This window comes from Jaculus jaculus, chromosome 3 (genome assembly GCF_020740685.1).
Source record: "Jaculus jaculus isolate mJacJac1 chromosome 3, mJacJac1.mat.Y.cur, whole genome shotgun sequence".
Lineage (NCBI taxonomy): Eukaryota > Metazoa > Chordata > Mammalia > Rodentia > Dipodidae > Jaculus > Jaculus jaculus.
Genome location: NC_059104.1, coordinates 167,897,537 through 167,916,062, shown reverse-complemented (window position 1 = coordinate 167,916,062; position 18,526 = coordinate 167,897,537). Strand labels below are relative to the sequence as shown.

Genomic DNA, 18,526 nt, shown 5'->3' with positions numbered 1-18,526 from the left:
GGAGGCAGAGGTAGGAGGATCGTCATGAGTTTGAGGCCATTCTGAGACTACATAGTGAATTCCAGGTCAGCCCGGGCCAGAGTGAGACCCTACTTCCAAAATTACCAAAAAATATATATATATTTTAAAAAAAGAAAGTGTATGAAGATACAGTCCTAGTTAAACGTTGGGGAGGGGGGATTAAAGTGATGGAGGTGGGAAACTTGTTAAAGGAACACATTCTTTTAAAAAATATTTTATTTATTTATTTGAGAGAGAAAGAATGGGCATGCCAGGGCCTCTAGCCACTGCAAACGAACTCCAGATACATGCACCACCTTGTGCGTCTTGGTTGCATGGGTCCTGGGTAAATAGAACCTGGTTCCTTGGGCTTTTCGCATGCAAGTGCCTTAACCACGAAGCCGACCCTCCAGCCCGGAACACATTCCTCAGTCCCTTTCCACCCACCCTGTAGTTATTCTAAGTGGCTCTTCAATGAGGCCAAGTACTTTTGTCAAGCAGCTTTGGTGATCTTCACCTTGTAGGTCTAAGAACCGCAATAGCAGGCCTTCCCTCGTTTAGTTAAGTAGTAAAGCTTTTATCCCGTAACAATTAGTAAAGGGGGAGCGAGTGTCATAGAGTGCTTACTTCCCAAAGTGCTTTACACATACATGTATGTTTCCTCCCTCCTTCCTTTCTTCCTTCCTTCCTTTCTACCTTCTCTCCCTTCCCTTCCTTCTTTCAGTCTTCTTTGGTAGATTTTAACATATATATATATGTGTGTGTGTGTGTGTGTGTGTGTGTGTGTGTATAATTTATTTTATTTATTATTTATTATTTATTCATCCATTTATCTTCTATTTTTATTTTAGGCAAGCCCAACAGATTGGCCTTTTTATGCAAGAGAGTGAGAGTAAGAGAAAGAGAGAGACAATTAGTATGCAGGGCCTCCAGCCACTGAAATCAAACTCCGGATGGTTGCATCACCTGTGCACACGTGTGACCTTGCGCCCTTGCATCACCTTGCACGTCTGGCTTATGTGGGACCTGGAGATCCAACATGGGTCCCTAGGCTTCACAGGCCAGCTCCTTAACTGCTAAGTCATCTTTCCAGCCTATTTTATTATTCTTATTATTTATTTATTTTTTGTTTTGTTTTTCAAGGTAGGGTCTCACTGTAGCCCAGGCTGACCTGGAATTCACTATGGAGTCTCAGGGTGGCCTCAAACTCACAGCAATCCTCCTACCTCTGCCTCCCGAGTGTTGGTATTAAAGGCGTGCACCACCGCGCCTGGCTCCATTTTATTATTTTTTAATCAGGGTCTCATGTAGTCTAGGCTTGCCTTGAGCTCTGTATACAGCCAAGGATGACCTTGAACTGCTGCTGGTCCTACTGCCTCTGCCTCCCAGCATATGCTAAACATGCCCAGCTTAGATTTTATTTTATTTTTTTTGAGGTGGGATCTTGCTCTAGCCCAGGCTGAGCTAAATTCACTGTGTAGTCTCAGGCTGGCCTTGAATTCACAGCGATCCTCCTACCTCTGCCTCCTGAGTGCTCGGATTAAAGGTGTGTTCCATCATGCCCAGCAGAGATTTAAAATTTTTTAATTACATTTACTTTTTAGCGTCACATGTATTTGTTGCTATAATTCTCACAACAACCTTACAATATATATATATCCTAATGCTATTAATATTTATATGTATCTGTATGTCACAAGGAAGAAACAGAGGCATAGAGATTAAATAGCTTGCCAGAGGTTATAAATTATTCATAAACTTGTGACCCCTTCACTGCCTTGGCTTAGTAACTAGCGGACATGGGAGTGACAGACATCCCACCACAACCCTCACTAACATCGCTATGGTTTTCTCTTCCAGGGGGAATCAACCTGACCTCAAAGGACCCCCGATGGGTGGGTGCCTGGTGGCTGGGCTTCCTCATCTCTGCTGGCATGGTGGCACTGGCTGCTGTCCCCTATTTCTTCTTCCCCAAGGAGATGCCCAAGGAGAAGCAGGAGATTCACTTCAGGCTGAAACTCTTGGCCTCAGCTGTCAGCCAGGTAAGTCCCCTTGGTGTCCTGAGCCAACCCACGCTCCAGGGCCCATCCAGAGACTCTGTGTCACAGGAAGCTTCTTCGTCCCTCGGCCTGTGAACATCACAGCTTCCCAAGCTCCTTCCCGTGTAGGCTCCACTACATCATTCCCACAGCCCCACACAGGGATGATCGCAGGCTCCTTCCATGATAGAAGTAACTGGCCCAGGGTCACAGAGCCAGCCAGGGTGAAGAAGGGAGGCCTGATGGAGTCCATGGCCCAAGAATTGGTCGGCTGTGAAGGCGCTATAGGAACACTAAGAAGTGGAGGCTGTGGAGGGTGGATGTAGGAGGATTTCCTGGAGGAGCGGGGGTCTGAGATGAACATATAAGGATGTGTAGTGAGGAACGTTCTGGTATAGAAACAAGGCTTGAGTCTAGAAAGGATCCTGGCCATTTCGGGTAGGGTAGAGGAGTGAATGTGAGTGAGCACTCACTCTGGGCCAGGCTGGATGGAGAGGTTAGTTCATGATCTCTAAGTGAGGACAGACTCCTGGATGAAAAATAGCCACAAGGAAGATGCTCCAGGTATCCATGGAATCCTACTTAGCTCTCAGGGACTTCTCCTCAGAGGAGGACGCAGAGACACAGCCAGGCAGAGGGGTTTGCTCAAGGTCACAGAGCTGAGAGAAAGGACAGGAAACTATGAGCCGTCTGGGAAGAGTAGATAATTATAGAACAGAGGCTCCAAATTTTCCAGGAATAAGAGATGGCTTAGTAGTTAAGGCACTTACCTGTGGAGCCTAAGGACCCAGGTTTGATTCCCTAGTACCAATATAAGCCAGATGCACAAGGAGGCACATGCATCTGGATTTGATTTGAAGTGGCTAGAGGCCCTGGTGGACCTGTTCTCTCTCTTTCTCTCTGCCTGCATCTCTCTCTCTATCTTTCTAATAAATAAAATAAAAAATATATTTTTTAAAAAGGGGAGGGAGGGCTGTAGAGATGGCTTGGCAGTTAAGCGCTTGCCTGTGAAACCTAAGGACCCCAGTTCGAGGCTCCATTCCCCAGGACCCATGTTAGCCAGATGCACAAGGGGGCGCACGTGTCTGGAGTTTGTTTGCAGTGGCTGGAGGCCCTGGCATGCCCATTCTTTCTCTCTCTCTCTCTCTACCTCTTTCTCGGTCACTCTCAAATAAATAAATAAAAATAAACAAAAAAAATTTTTATAAAAGGGGGAAGGAGAGAAAACAAAAGAAAAACATTGTTTTTGTAGTACTCAGGTCTTATACATGCCAGGCAAATGTTCTACCATTGAACTATATCCCCAGCTTAAAAAGCGCTTTGTAGAAATTTAATTCTACTTTAGAATTCAAACGTCATTAATTTTTCAAAAAATTTTTTGTTTATTTTTATTTATTTACTTGAGAGCAACAGACACACAGAGAGAAAGAGACAGAGAAAGAATGGGCACGCCAGGGCTTCCAGCCACTGCAAACAAACTCCAGATGTATGCACCCCATTGTGCATCCAGCTAACATGGGTCCTGGGAAATCAAGCCTCGAACTGGGGTCCTTAGGCTTCACAGGCAAGTGCTTAACCGCTAAGCCATCTCTCCAGCCCCCAACTTCATTAATTTTCAATACATACAAATTTCATTACATTTTGGAATTTTGTGTTTTATATTTTTTTCTCTTTGCCCAAGTGTGAGAGATGGTTGTTGAAACCTCAAAAATCATAAATGTAGTAAGGTACTTGTTGCTAAGGGGATATAATTTCAAAAGAACAATTTAGGACTAGGGAAATAACTCAGATGGTAAAGTGCTTGCCTTGCAAGCATGAAAACCTGAGTTGGATCCTTAGGATGGTTGGACATACATACATGATTACATACATACATACATGCATGCATATATACATACATATATCACACTCTTGTAATCCCAGCACTGGAGAAGTAGAGACAGAAGACTCCCTGGGACCCACGGGCCAGCCAGATTAGCTTACTTGGCTGGTTCCAGGCCAGTGCAAGACTCTGTTTCCAGAAAGGTCTCTCTTGCACCTGATGAATGACATCAGAGGTTGTCCTTTGGCCTTCACATGCATGTGCTCAAACATGCACTCACACACATGAACACATGCACATACACACACAACGACACCAACAACAATTTATAGAAGTCCTGGCGAATGTTCTGTGGCCCAAAGCATTCTAGTTAATGTGGCGAACTGGCACTTTGAATATGTTTGCTGCAGGGAAGGAAGAGACCTGCTTCTGAGAACCTGAAAAGGCCCTTTTATTTTTGTCCTATTTACCTTATTTGGAGTCTTTTATTAGAATGTGAGCTCAAGTCTGCCTGAACCTCAGACAAGGCTGCCCTATAGAGCTTTGTCACCTGCCCCTCCCCAGGGTTAAAACTGAGGCTGGGACAGTCACAAGGGGCAAAATAAAGGTCCAAGGCCTTGACTCCTTGCCTCAAGCCTGCAGGGACTGGGAAACAGGGGGCTTGTTAGCTTCTTCATGGGGTGCTGGGCATATAAAGGAGTGAAGGGCAAGGAAAGCATATGGAGGGAGGCCACCAAGGCTGCCATGGCCAGTGGAAGATGGACAGCAGAGCCCTGGCGGGCAGGGCATGGATGGGCACAGACGCTGCTGCGCCCAAGCAGGGCTTGCTCAGACGTGGCGCTGCTCCTGCCAGGATCGTCCCAGAGGAAGCCAAGTTCCTGGCTGAGGCTGGAACTGAGTGCACTGGCTCAGAGGCAGGGAGAGCATTTCTGAATAGAAAGAAGACAGCTGGGGGCTGGAGAGATGGCTCAGTGGTTAAAGGCACTTGCTTGCAACGCCTGACGGCCTGGGTCCGAGTCCCCAGTTAAAGTCAGATGCAAAACGTGGTGCGTGCATCTGGAGTTTGTTTATAGTGGCAGGAGGCCCTGGGGAACCCTCTCTCTTGCTCTCAAATAAATGAATATTTTTTTTAAAAGAAAGAAAAGAAGCCGGGCTTGGTGGAGCACGCCTTCAATCCCAGCACTCGGGAGGCAGAGGTAGGAGAATCGCTGTGAGTTCGAGGCCACCCTGAGAGGACCGATGAATTCAAGGTCAGCCTGAGCTACAGCGAGACCCTACCTCGAAAAACCAAAAAAAAAAAAAAAAAAAAAAAAAAAGACAGCTTGGAACCTCGGATTTTCTAAGTAGTTCTGTCCAGCTCAGGCCAAATGGGGCAGAGGCAGAGTTCCTAGAACTTGGGGAAGAGTTCTTGGGCGCATCAGGAGGAAGGTGAGAGGCTGCGAGGCTGGTGACAAACGCTTCCCAAGTTGGGTCCTAAATTCGGACAGGGAAGAGCCGTGGCGGGCAAAGGGTTGGCAGGGCAGAACAAGCAGGGGTGACGAGTGTCTGCTGGGCTCAGCCCTGTGTCAGTGCCAGCCACGCGTCCTTGTGGCAAGTCACCTCCCATTCTTTGCTGTTCTATATAGGGCAGGCAAGGGGCAGAGGTTAGATCCCTGGTTGTGAGAAATATTCCCAAGTGGCTGCTGCTGTGGTTCAGGGAGTCGGCTTTTGAGAGCTGTGTACTGTGAAGCCTTGAAATGGCTGTCAACCTGTCTGGCTGTCTAACATATTCTGTTAGCTCATTGGTGTTGGGGTTCATAGAAGGTGAGAGGTTCTTTTTTTTTTTCTTTCTTAGTTACTCTCCACCTTATTTATTTTTTTAATTAAAAACTTCCATGATTGTAAAGAATATCCCATGGTAATGCCATCCTCCCATCCCACTTTCCCCTTTGAAACTTCAGTCTTCATCATATCCCCTCCTCCTCTCAATCAGTCTCTCTTTTATTTTGATGTCATCATCTCTTCCTCCTATTATGAGGGTCTTCTGTGGGTAGTGTCAGACACTGTGAGGTCATGGAGAGCCAGGCCATTTTGTGCCTGGGGGGAGCACGTTGTAAGGAGTCCTACCCTTCCTTTGGCTCTTACATTCTTTCCGCCACCTCCTCTGCAATAGACCCTGAGCCTTGGAAGGTGTGATAGATATATTGCAGTGCTGAGCACTCCTGTCACTTCTTTCCAGTATCATGACGCCTTCTGAATCATCCCAAGGTCACTGCCATCTGAAAAGAGAAGGTTCTCTACTAAAAGTGAGAGTAGCATTAAAGTAAGGTTATGAACATTAAGAGAAGTGCTTACTGGGCAGTTTGATAAGCACAGTATATACATTTAGCCCAACAGCAACAGACGTTATACCCCTAGGGCTCATGACTACCCCTGTTTTAAGTTTTCAGTATCAGGGATGTATATTCCCTCCCATGGAGCCTCCAGTCCAATTAGAGGGCAGTTGGTTTCCACCATGACAGATGTGCCACTATTGCACCCATTGGCTCATTTGGCCTGGCTGGTCAACTATAAGGCTTGCAGTGTCCACTGTTGAGTATCTTCGCTGGTGATTTCTCTAGGTGAAAGGTTCTTAAGAAAGAACTGAGGGCTGAAAATGTGATATGCTTCTAGTAGCTGTCAGGCTGTAAAAAATAATGTGGATGGGGATGGAAAGAAAGATAGCTTAGTGGTGAAGGTACTTGTCTGCAAAGCCAAAGGACCCAGGTTTGATTCCCCAAGACCCACGTAAGCCACATGCACAAGGTGGTGCATGCGTCTGGAGTTGGTTTTCAGTGGCTGGAGGTTCTAGCATGCCCATCTCTTTCTCTCTCTCAAGTAAAGTAAATAAAAACTGATGTGGGGGTTGGGGGGCTAGAGAAATGGCTCAGCAGTTAAGACAATTGTGTGCAAAGCCTAATGACCCAAGTTCAAGTGTTCAAAGCTATCCTCAACTACATAGTGAGTTCCAGGCCAGGTTGGACTATATGAGACCCTTTCTCAAAAATTAAATTATGAAAGCCGGGTGTGGTGGCGCACACCTTTAATCCCAGCACTTGGGAGGCAGAGGTAGGAGGATCGCCATGAGTTCGAGGCCACCCTGAGACTACATAGTGAGTTTCAGGTCAGTCTGGGCTAGAGTGAGACCCTACCTCAAAAAAAAAAAAAAAAAAGAAAAAGAAAAAATTAAATTATGATGGAGAATGGAATGTCAAAGGGGAAAGTGGGGGCGGGGGAGGGAGGGTATTACCATGGGATTTTTTTTATAATCATGGAAAATGTTAATAAAAATTAAATAAAAATAAATAAATTAAATTTGGGGCTGGAGAGATTGCTTAGTGGTTAAGACACTTGCCTGCAAAGCCAAAGGAACTTGGTTCAATTCCCCAGAACCCATGTAAGCCAGATGCACAAGGTGGTACAGTTCATTTGCAGTGGCTGGAAGCCCTGGAGCACCCACTCTCTCTCTCTCTCTCTCAATTTCTGCCTCTTACCTCTCTCAAATAAATAAATAAAAACAAAATATTTTTAAAAATATTTAATTTTTAAAACGCAGAAGGCTATTGACTGCTAAGCCTAACAACCCAGGTTCAATTCCCCAGTACCCACATAAAGCCTGATACACAAAGTGGCGCATGCATTTAGAGTCCCTTTGCAGTGGCTGGAGGTCCTGGTGCGCCCACTCTCTGTCTGCCTTCTCTCTCTCTGCTTGCAAATAAGTAAACATTTAATTTAAAAAGCTGATGTGGGAGGAATCTCTCCTCTGCTACCTTGATACTGCCATGGCCTCAGTTGTTTGCTTATAAGCCTGGCCTTCTACAGCCAGGTATAGATGGGCCCAAGGAAGACGGAGAGGCCCAGCCAGGCAGAATCGGCTGCCAAAAGCAGCGTGTGTTTCTCCTGCAGGGAGAACAAATGGGCAAAACGCTAAAAGTAAAAAAAAAAAAAATTAAAAATTCCGTTTTGGAAATCCCTTCAAGCATCATCTCCCAGACTTAAGGCTCAGCTGCTTTCTAAGTAAATGCAGTTGTTAAAGATATCTCAAGCTGGGCGTGATGGTGCATGCCTTTAATCCCAGCCCTCAAGCGGCAGAGGTAGGAGGATCGCTGTAAGTTCGAGGCCACCCTGAGACTACATAGGGAATTCCAGGTCAACCTGGGCCAGAGTAAAACCCAACCTCGAAAAACCAAAAATAAATAAGTAAATAAAATTAAGACATCTTGAGGTATGGCAATGTAGATCAGTGGGTGAGTGCTTGACCAGCACACATAAAGCCCTGGATTCAATTCCTAGCAGCAAAAAAAAAAAAAAAAAAAAAAAAGGTATCCAGGAAACGGTGGTGCATAGTATAAGGATTATATACCCAGAGAGTCTCTGACCTCAGTCTCCTAATGTGTATAATGGGCAGGAGATTGGACACGATCTGCCAGCTCTACAGAAGCAAGGCTGTCTCCTCCTTTGACTCATTTCACTGAAGACATCCATCCCACAGGCCCTGCCCTGAGGAAAGCCAGGGATAGGAGGTCAGAAAGCACCTGATTGATCGCTCAGAGACAATGGCATTTTGTGCCTGACAGGAGGGCCAAAGGACCCAGGTTCGATTCCCCAGGACCCACGTAAGCCAGATGCACAAGGGGGCGCATGCGTCTGGAGTTCATTTGCAGTAAGTGGAGGCCCTGGTGTGCCCATTCTCTCTCTCTCTCTGTCTGTCTTCTCTCTCTGCTTGCAAATAAATAAATAAAAATACTTTTCTAAACAAATGGCCTTTTAGGAGCTCCCTGACACATCTCTTGTCTCCATGCATCTCAGGGGTGGTGGTGTGCACATTCAAGTGGCTCCCCACAGTGCTCTGGCCTTTTGGAGACTCTGTCCTCTTGAGGCTGGGCCAGGGACCAGGAAGAGCCTAGCCAGCTGCTTTCTGATAGGCAGACCTCTAGCTTGCATCCAAGACCCCAGCCCAGTGCAGGCTCCAAGTGTCACTGGATTCTGTGACCTTCCCTCAGGGCACAGTTCACAGGTGTCTCTGTTATTTCTGAGATAACTCTTGAGAGATTAGAATTCTAAATGTATACAGCCATAAAATTCTGATTTTGTGTGTGTGTTCAGATGGTTGATTGGTTGGTGTTTTGAGATATGCTGAAACTTACTATGCAGCTCAGCCCCTCAGGAGCTATAATGACAGGTGTGAGCCACCACACCTTGGCTAAAGTTCTGTGTTTCTAATAGTGGGGGATTTTCAAGTGCATGTGTTCTAGAATGTAAGGTTTGATGCCTGAAGTACGTCTGTGACGTTTAAAAATGCACATTCTGGGCTGGAGAGATGGCTTAGCGGTTAAGCGCTTGCCTGTGAAGCCTAAGGACCCCGGTTCAAGGCTCGATTCCCCAGAACCCACGTTAGCCAGATGCACAAGGGGGCACACGTGTCTGGAGTTCGTTTGCAGTGGCTGGAGGCCCTGGCGCGCCCATTCTCTCTCTCTCACCTTCTCTCAGTCTGTCACTCTCAAATAAATAAATAAAAATGAACAAAAAAAATTTTTTTAAATAAAAAAAATAAAAATGCACATTCTTCAATGGTTATGATTTGCCTAAGAGCCTGTTAAGTCTCTGAAGCCCATTGCTTCCCAGTCATTAACCTCAATACACTTATTTGGTTGGGACAATGGGCAAGAAAGGACACAAAGTGGCAGAGTTCTTTTTTTTTTTTTTTGACATTTTTTTTCTTTTCACAATTTTTATTAACATTTTCCATGATTATAAAAAATATCCCATGGTAATACCCCTCTCCCCCCCCCCAGCACTTTCCCCTTTGAAATTCCATTCTCCATATTACCTCCCCATCTCAATCATTGCTTTTTTTTTAATTGACAACTTCCATAATTGTAAACAATACCCCATGGTAATTCCATCCCTCCCCCCACATTCCCTTTTGAAACTCCACAACTCCACTCTCCATCATATCCCCTCCACCTCTCAGTCTTTCTTTTATTTTATTTTATTTATTTTTTTTTGTTAAAAATTTTTTTTATTATTATTTATTTATTTGAGAACGACAGACACAGAGAGAAAGACAGATAGAGGGAGAGAGAGAGAATGGACGCGCCAGGACTTCCAGACTCTGCAAATGAACTCCAGACGCTTACGCCCCCTTGTGCATCTGGCTAACATGGGACCTGGGGAACCGAGCCTCGAACCAGGGTCCTTAGGCTTCACAGGCAAGCGCTTAACCGCTAAGCCATCTCTCCAGCCCCTTTCTTTTATTTTGATGTCATGATCGTTGCCTCCTATTATGATGGTCTTGTGTAGGTAGTATCAGGGGCTGTGAGGTCATGTATATCCAGGCCATTTTGTGTCTGGAGGAGCACATTGTAAGGAGTCCTACCCTTCCTTTGTCTCTACATTCTTTCCAAGGGGCAAGGTTCTTAAACCCCAAAATTTAGGGTTGGCCTACTGGTGTCTGTTCTTGTTCCCTCGGGACTTCTGTGTTTCTGCCATAGCCTTCTGGCATGTCAAGGTGAAACTCTAGACACTGCCCCCCTGTGTCCCTCTGAGTTCCTCCCTCTGAGGTCCCCAGGCTCGGGTGAAAGGATTGAGGTTCATAGAAGGGCCAAGACAAGCCCAGAACTTGATGGCCAGATCCTAGCCCCGAAAGGACAGATAAGAGGCGCTCCTGGCCTGATCACATAATTCTTCTTCATATGTCAGGTATAAGGGAGATTTTGTGGGAAAGGGGGGAACGATGTCTTTAAGTGGTTTCCACTTTATGCTACAGAACCCTGAGGGTAAATGACATCCAAGGTCCTCTGGCCTCTTCATGCATGTGCTCACACCTACACACACACACACACACACACACACACACACACACAATTTAAAAATAACGAATGAAGCAAAGTGTGGAGGTAGGTTCGATACTTGCCATGTAGGCTCATTAAGCCAGAAGGCTTGTTTTTGGCATCTTCCTCTATCTGGCCAGGTTTTAAGGGAACAAAACTAAAAGTTACCCCTTTTTCTGATTTCTCCTTAAATGCTTTTACTTCTTATAATTATTTTAAAACTTAAATTTGTATCAGATTAGTCTTTTTTTCACTTTTCTTATTTTATTTATTTTTTTAAATTTTTATTCGCATTTTCCATGATTATAAAAAAAATCCCATGTTAATTCCCTCCCCCCCAACACTTTCTCCTTTGAAATTCCATTCTCCATCATATTACCTCTCCATCACAATCATTGTACTTACATATATACAATATCAACCTATTAAGTACCCTCCTCCCTTCCTTTCTCTTCCCTTTATGTCTCCTTTTTAACTTACTGGCCTCTGCTACTAAGTATTTCCATTCTCACACAGAAGCCCAGTCATCTGTATCTAGGCAGATTAGTCTTTTGACAAGGAAGACTTGCACATGTATGCTATGGTACACCAAATGTCTTGACATGTACATATTGTATAGCATGGCTAAATCGGGCTATTTAACATCTGAATTATCATACTTGCTTATCCAGTGAAAACACTTAAAACCTACTCTCTTAGAAATGCTCTCTTTTGGGCTGGAGAGATGGCTTAGCGGTTAAGCGCTTGCCTGTGAAGCCTAAGGACCCCGGTTCGAGGCTCAGTTCCCCAGGTCCCACGTTAGCCAGATGCACAAGGGGGCGCACGCGTCTGGAGTTCGTTTGCAGAGGCTGGAAGCCCTGGCGCGCCCATTCTCTCTCTCTCCCTCTATCTGTCTTTCTCTCTGTGTCTGTCGCTCTCAAATAAATAAATTAATTAATTAATTAAAAAAAAAGAAATGCTCTTTCTCTCTCTCTCTCGTTCTTTCCTTCTCTGCTTTCATTTTGCTTGTGTTGGCCTCAGACCCACTCTGAAGCTGAGGATGACCTTGAACTTCTCGTTCTCCCTTGCTGGGGTTGTACACATACACCACAATGCCTGGCTGATGTAATTTTCAAGGGTACAATACCACGCTAGGTTGCTGTAGTCACTGTGACACACAGCAGATTCCTTGAACATCTTCTTCCTGTCCACCTGCAGCTGTGTCCGTCCCCCCAGCCCCCAGGATCCGCTGCTGTCGTCCCATCTTCTCCAGGTTCCACTTTCTTCCACTCCACATGCAAGGGAAATCGTTCTGTGTCTGGCTTCTTGCGTTTCCTACAACGTACTGTGTGTTCATCCCAAGCGTCATGACTGACAGGATTTCATTCCCTTTAAAGATAGTACTCCCTAATGTATATACGCCACATTCCCCATCTCCATTCATCTACAGATGAACACCTGGGTTGGTTCTAAAATATTTTATTTTTATTTACTTATTTGAGAGAGGGAAAGAGGGAGAGAGAGAAAATGGGCGCACCAGGGCTTCTAGCCACAGCAAATGAACTCCAGATGTGTGTGCCACCTTGTGCATCTGGCTTACATGGGTCCTGGAGAATCAAACAGAGGTCCTTTGGCTTTGTAGGCAAGCGCCTTAACCACTAGGCCATCTCTCCAGCCCCGGGGTTGATTCTATATATTGGTTATTGTGAGTGACACTGCAGTGCACATGAGAATGTAGGTGTCCCTCCTCTTAACATTAGACTTCTAACATTCCATTTATCTATCTATCTATCTAATCCATCCATCCATCCATCTATCATCTATCTTTGTGGCACTGTGGATGGAACCCAGGGCCTTGCGTATGCTACGCAAGTGCCCTACCACTGACTATATCCCTAACTCTATTTTTAGTTTTGGGGAGTTTCCATACTCTTCTTTTTTCTCTTTGGTTTTACAAGGTAATGTCTCACTCTAGCTCATGCTGACCTGGAATTAACTCTGTAGTCTCAGGGTGGCCTCAAACTCACGGCGACCCTCCTACCTCTGCCTCCCGAGTGCTGGGATTAAAGGTGTGTGCCGCCACGCCCAGCTGCAAATTTTTTTGTGAGAGAAAGACCTGGCATGCCAGGGCCTCCAGCCACTGCAGTTGAACCCCAGTCACATGCACCTCCTTGTGCACATGTGTGACCTTGCATGTTTGTGTCACCTTGTGTGTCTGGCCTATGTGGGATCTGGAGAGTTGAACATGGATCCTTAAGCTTCACAGGCGAGCACCTTAACTGCTAAGCCATCTCTCCAGCCCCTCCATACTCTTTTTTTAGTGGTTATACTAGTTTACATTTCCACCAAGCGTATGCAAGGGATCCATTTGCCCCACACCCTTATCAGCCCTTGCTACCTGCCATTTCCTTCACCGTCCCCGCTCTAACTGGAGAAAAGTAACAAGTCACTAAGCGTCATGCTTTTGTCCTGTGTTTTCTGTGTTTCGTGATCCACAGAGCTTGAAGGAGCTCACACCAAATCCAGGCGTGGCTTTAGCAAAGCAACAGGCCTTTAAGCTACCATTGATTACATCCTCTGTGTTAGTGTGCTGGGACCTTCAAGTGTGTTTAATCCTTGCCACCCGATTGTTCTCATGCCCAGTTTACACATGAGGGACTTGAGTGACAGAGAGAATGAATAGCCTGGCAACGTGGCTGGTAAATGCAGCTGTGGTTCAGTTCCAGGAAACCCCATTCTGGGGCCTGTGCGCCATCAGTCACCAAACACTCAAGGTGAATGAGCAGAGAAATAAAACAAAAACAAACATGAACAAGAACAAATGGTTCATAGAAGGAGAAGGAAACGCATCAACATGTGGACAAAAATATCAACTCAGTGAGAGCAGGTGAACTGGTATTTGGGTCAGAACTTCAGAGAGCCAAGGGGAAAGAGTTGCCTGCATGAACTTCACTGAGAGAAACTGAGGCAGGGTTCATCCCCCCCCCCCCACAAAAGCATAGATCTCCAGACACTCTGCTCCAAGCCTCTGTCCCCTCTAGAGGGCTCTGAACCTCTCAGAGAGCCCTTGCCTGTGGCTGATTTTGTAGGTGAGCTCTCAAGGCTGACGGTGGGCAAGGAGCTCCTTGCCACCTGCCAGCCAGCCAGCCCTCGCTCCAGGACGAAGCAGCCCCAGAGGTCAGCTGCAGGATGGTGGAGGCCCAGCAGCCATGAGGGCCTTGGCTGGGCCGAGTGGTGCACACAGCGATGGGTCCCACAGCTTCTGCGCCCGCAAGCTTGCAGCTGTCAGCAGAGAGCCCCGAGAGGGGAAGTTCTACCAGACCTGCTGACCCGGACAAACCGCAGTCCAGATGGATCACCCTGAACCCCGCTCTGAGCAGAAGCATGGTGTTTCCTGTCAGGAGAACCCACTATTAGTCAGCAGTCCTCAAAACAGATGAGGGACAAGAGGTGGAGACCTACTGGAAGCCAGGGACCATAAGTGCTCCTGACACCTGCCAAAGAAAGCTCTGCTCCTGCAGCTGGCCACAACCTTCCCTGGCCTGGCTCCAGTCTGTCCCTCGCTCCCTCTCTTTTTTTTTTTTTTTAAAAAACAGATAATTTATTTTTATTTATTTATTTGCAAGCAGAGAGTGGGAGAGATGGAGAGAAGAGAGACAAACAGAGAAAGATCAGGCACACCAGGGCAAGAAGCCACCGCAAACGAACTCCAGACACATGCGCCTCCTTGTGCATCTGGCTTACGTGGGTCCTAGGGAATCGAACCTGGGTCATTTGTCTTCTCAGGCAAATGCCTTAACTGCTAAGCCATCTCTCCAGCCTCCTTGCTCCCTCTTGTCTCCAAGGCTCATGTCCTTTTTCACAACGTGGGCCACGATAGCAGGGAACACAAGTCTGACAGCCTGCTCTGTCCATACCCTGCTGACAGCATTTCCTCTTGGAGCCTCTGAGCTCTCTTCTGTCAAATGGGCACAGTAAAAAAAAAATGCCCGCAGCAGACAGGCTGTGAACTGAAATGAGATGGCACTGTGGCTATGAAAACACAGGGTAGCCCTGATGGGAGATACCCGTCGGGCACGTGACAGACGGTGGTTTTCACTGTTTACATGGGGATGCAGAGATTTCAAGATCCTGCTCATCTGTCAAGGACAAGCCTACTTTCCTCCCTGTCTCCTCTTACTTATTTCCCGGGGCTGTACCCCACTCCTGGCACAACCCCTACAGCTGTGTGGGCCCCTGACCCCTCCCAGACCACTCCCCATGGTGAAGCCAGTATTAAGAAGGGATGGAGGAGATTCACTAACCCTCCTTTGAAAAAAATTTTTTAATTTATTTTATTTGAGAGATAAAAAGAGGCAGAGGGAGGCTGGCCATGGTGGTGCACACACTTCAATCCCAGCATTCGGGAGGCAGAGGTAGGAGGATTGCCATGAGTTCAAGACCATCCTGAGACTGCATAGTGAATTCCAGGTCAGCCTGAGCTACAGCGAGACCCTACCTCAAAAACTCAAAAATCAAAAACCAAAAAAGAAAAAGAAAGACGCTGGGGGAAGGGGAGGGGAAGAGAATAGGTGTGCCAAGGCCTCTAGCCATTAATAACAAACTCCAGATGCATGTGTCATCTTGTACATCTGGCTTTATATGGTTTCTGGGGAATTGAACCTGGTTTCTTAGGCTTTGCAGGCAAGTGCCTTAATCGCTAAGCTATCTCTCCAACCCTAACTCTCTTTATGACTGCACAGTCCCCCCCGCCAAAAAAAAAGTTACAGGAGCCACATAAGTGATTCTAAATTTGCTAGTAGCCACATTCAGAAGTCAAAAAAGTTAATTGTGGGCTGGAAGGATGGCTTAGCAGTTAAGGTGCTTGCCTGCAAAGCCAAAAGACCTAGGTTCAATTCCCCAGGACCCACATAAGCCAGATGCACAAGGGGGTGCACACATCTGGAGTTAGTTTGCAGTGGCTGGAGACCCTGGTGTGCCTATTCTCTCTCCTTCTGTCTGCCTCTGCCTCTTACAAATAAATAAACAATAATAAAAATACAAAAAATTAAGTTAATTGTTAATTGTAATTAAGTTAATTGTTATATTTAGTCCAGGTGTGGAGGCACACATCTGTAATCCTAGCACTTGAAGTAAAGACAGTAATCTCAGAAGTTCAAGGTCATCTGGGCATGGTGATTTATGCTTGTAATCTCAGCCTTCAGCAGGTTGAGACATGGGAATTGCCATGGGTTCAAGACCAGCCTTAGCTACACAGTGAGATTCTGCCTGTTCCCATCCTCCAAAAAGGAGTTCAAGTTCATCCTCAGCCAGCCTGGGCTGTATGAGATCATGTGTCAAAAAAGGGTACACATGGGCTGGAGAGGTTGCTTAGTGGTTAAGGCACTTACCTGAGAAGCCTAAAGACCCAGGTTCAATTCTCCAGGTCCCACGTAAGCCAGATGCACATGGTGATGCATGCATTTGGAGTTCGTTTGCAGGGCTGAAGGCCCTGGTGCACCCATTCCCTCCACCTCTCTCTTTCCCTCCCTCTTTCTTAAATAAATAAATAAAAATGTTTTTTTTTAAAGGGTGCACACACTTATATGTTTACACATATGTATGTATTATGTATATATACACACAAATATATGCATATATATCCCACTATACCTAAACTATTCTGGACATATATAAATACAAAAAACTATTTATTTATTTGAGAGAGAGAGAACAAGAGACAAATAGAGAGAGAATGGGTGTGCCAGGGCCTCCACTGCAAATGAACTCCAAACACATGCACCACCTTGTGCATCTGGCTTACAATCAAAGCAGGGTCTTTAAGCTTCGGAGGCAAATGCCTTAGTCATTAAGCATGGCTCCAGCCCCATAAATATTTTAAAAAATTAATACAATACTTTCCAGTTTTCTTTTGCTAAGTCTTGAAAATGCAATGCACATTTCCCACTTGTGACCTATCTCATTTGGACCCGTCATATTTCCGGTGCTTAGGAGCCACCGTGTGGCTCATGTCCGCTCTATCAGATAGTGTGACGCTGAGGTATGAGTCATGGGTACCTCACCTGCAGAAGGCTTCAGTGGGGACATTTCAAACCCTTTCCAATCAAGCCACAGAGGTGCCTGCTGGCTGGCCCGTTCTGCACAGGGTCACTGGCCCACAGGCTCCAGGACGACGCGTGACTTTTCTTCTTGGGCCAGCTGACTCAGATGTTGGTTCTGCCACTTTCTGGTTGCGTGGTGTGGACCGAGTTACCCATTCTCAGTTGGTTTACACGTGTGTGAAGAAGCACTCGGAACCTTTGCAGGTCCCAGGGGAGGCAGGGCAGGCCCCAGCCCGTGCATCTGAGCCAGGGCATATCTCGAAATTTCCATTCCGCTGGGCCTCCGGGGCACTCCGCGGGAGCTCACTGCCCGTCTCCTAAGCCTTCGGGGCCAGGCGCGCCCACCCAGCATGAGTGCCTCTCCTCGGACTGTCTTCCTTCCACAGGCTGGCAGGAACCCCCTCTTGCTCCCCTTCTTTCTGTGGGAGACTTATCAGGAACTCGCTATTTCGCCGCAGGCCCTATACTGAGCAGTAGCTTTCAACATGCCTGCTTGTCTGCTTGTAAAGCGCTCTCAGCCCGGCAGGGAAGACAGACACGTAATCAGGTTTGACTCAGACCCAAGTGTTTGTAAAATACATACTTCTTTTTAAAATTGTTATTTATTTATTTTATTTGAGAGAGAGAGAGAGGCAGATAGAGAGAGAATGGGTACGCCAGGCCCTCCAGTCACTGCAAACGAACTCCAGACACGTGCGCCCCCATGTGCATCTGGCTAACGTGGGTCCTAGGGAATCGAACTGAGGTCCTTAGGCTTCGCAGGCAAATGCCTTGACCACTAAGCCATCTCTCCAGCCCCATACTTCTTTCCTTCCTCTAAAAATCATCTTAATATCTATTCTGAATTCCCAGTCTGACAAATTATCCAGAAACTCGATCGCAGCCATTCTTGGGTGAAGAAATGACTATGAGGTCCTTCACGGTGCCCGGGAACCATCCCTACCCACAAGGCAACAGCATCAACCCACCCTGGTCACCATGGCTGTGCTCGGCGGACTCTCATTTCTGGCTTTGGTCACTGTGAGGATGGCAAAGCCCATTAGTGTTTTCTGCATTGCCACAAGCCTCCCTCAAAGGCTAGGAGCTGCTCCCTGCTGGAATGTGAGATGAGAAAATCCTGCCAAAACCCAAGGGAGACAACACACAGAATTAATAGTTGAGTGAATTGTCCTGCTGGGGCGGGCCAGGCTGTAAGTGGCCACCCTAGGGAGGAAGAAGGTGGAGGAAGCTGGGGCAAGGATCCCCTGGGAGAGGTGGCCCATGGGGGTTATGAAATGGGAGAAAGCCAGCATTTGCCTCATGAGACTCTGTTTAAAAAAAAAAGAGAGGGAGATGGGGGAAGAGCTGGGGAGATGGCTCAGCAGTTAAGATGCTTGCCTGCAATGCCTAGTGACCTGGGGCATGATTCTCCAGTACCTACATAAAGCTAGATGCACAAAGTGGTGCATGTATCTGGAGTTCCATTTGTAGCGGCTAGAGGCCCTGGTGTGTCCATTCTCTCTCTCTCTCTCTCTCTCTCTCTCTCTCTCTCTCGTTCTCTGTGTATCTCTCTTGTAAATAAATAGGGTTAGGGTTGTTTTTTTTTAAAAAATGAGATGAGTGGGTGGCTGGAGAGATGGCTTAGTGGTTAAGGCGTTTGCTGGCAAAGCCGAAGGACCCAGGTTTGATTCCCCAGTACCCACATAAAGCCAGATGCACAAAGTGGCACATGTGTCTGGCGTTCATTTACAGTGG

The 18,526-nt window shown here is 46.5% G+C and overlaps 1 protein-coding gene across 4 annotated transcripts in view; it reads left to right on the top strand.

Moving 5' to 3' along the window:
* Positions 1-18,526, top strand: part of Slco2b1 (solute carrier organic anion transporter family member 2B1) — a 67,247-nt gene that overhangs the window by 28,883 nt on the left and 19,838 nt on the right. For all 4 annotated transcript variants that reach the window (XM_045146061.1, XM_045146063.1, XM_045146062.1 and 1 more), the window contains one exon: positions 1,861-2,042. In XM_045146061.1, coding sequence (XP_045001996.1) covers positions 1,861-2,042 — 182 coding nt within the window. The remainder of the gene's footprint in view (positions 1-1,860; positions 2,043-18,526) is intronic.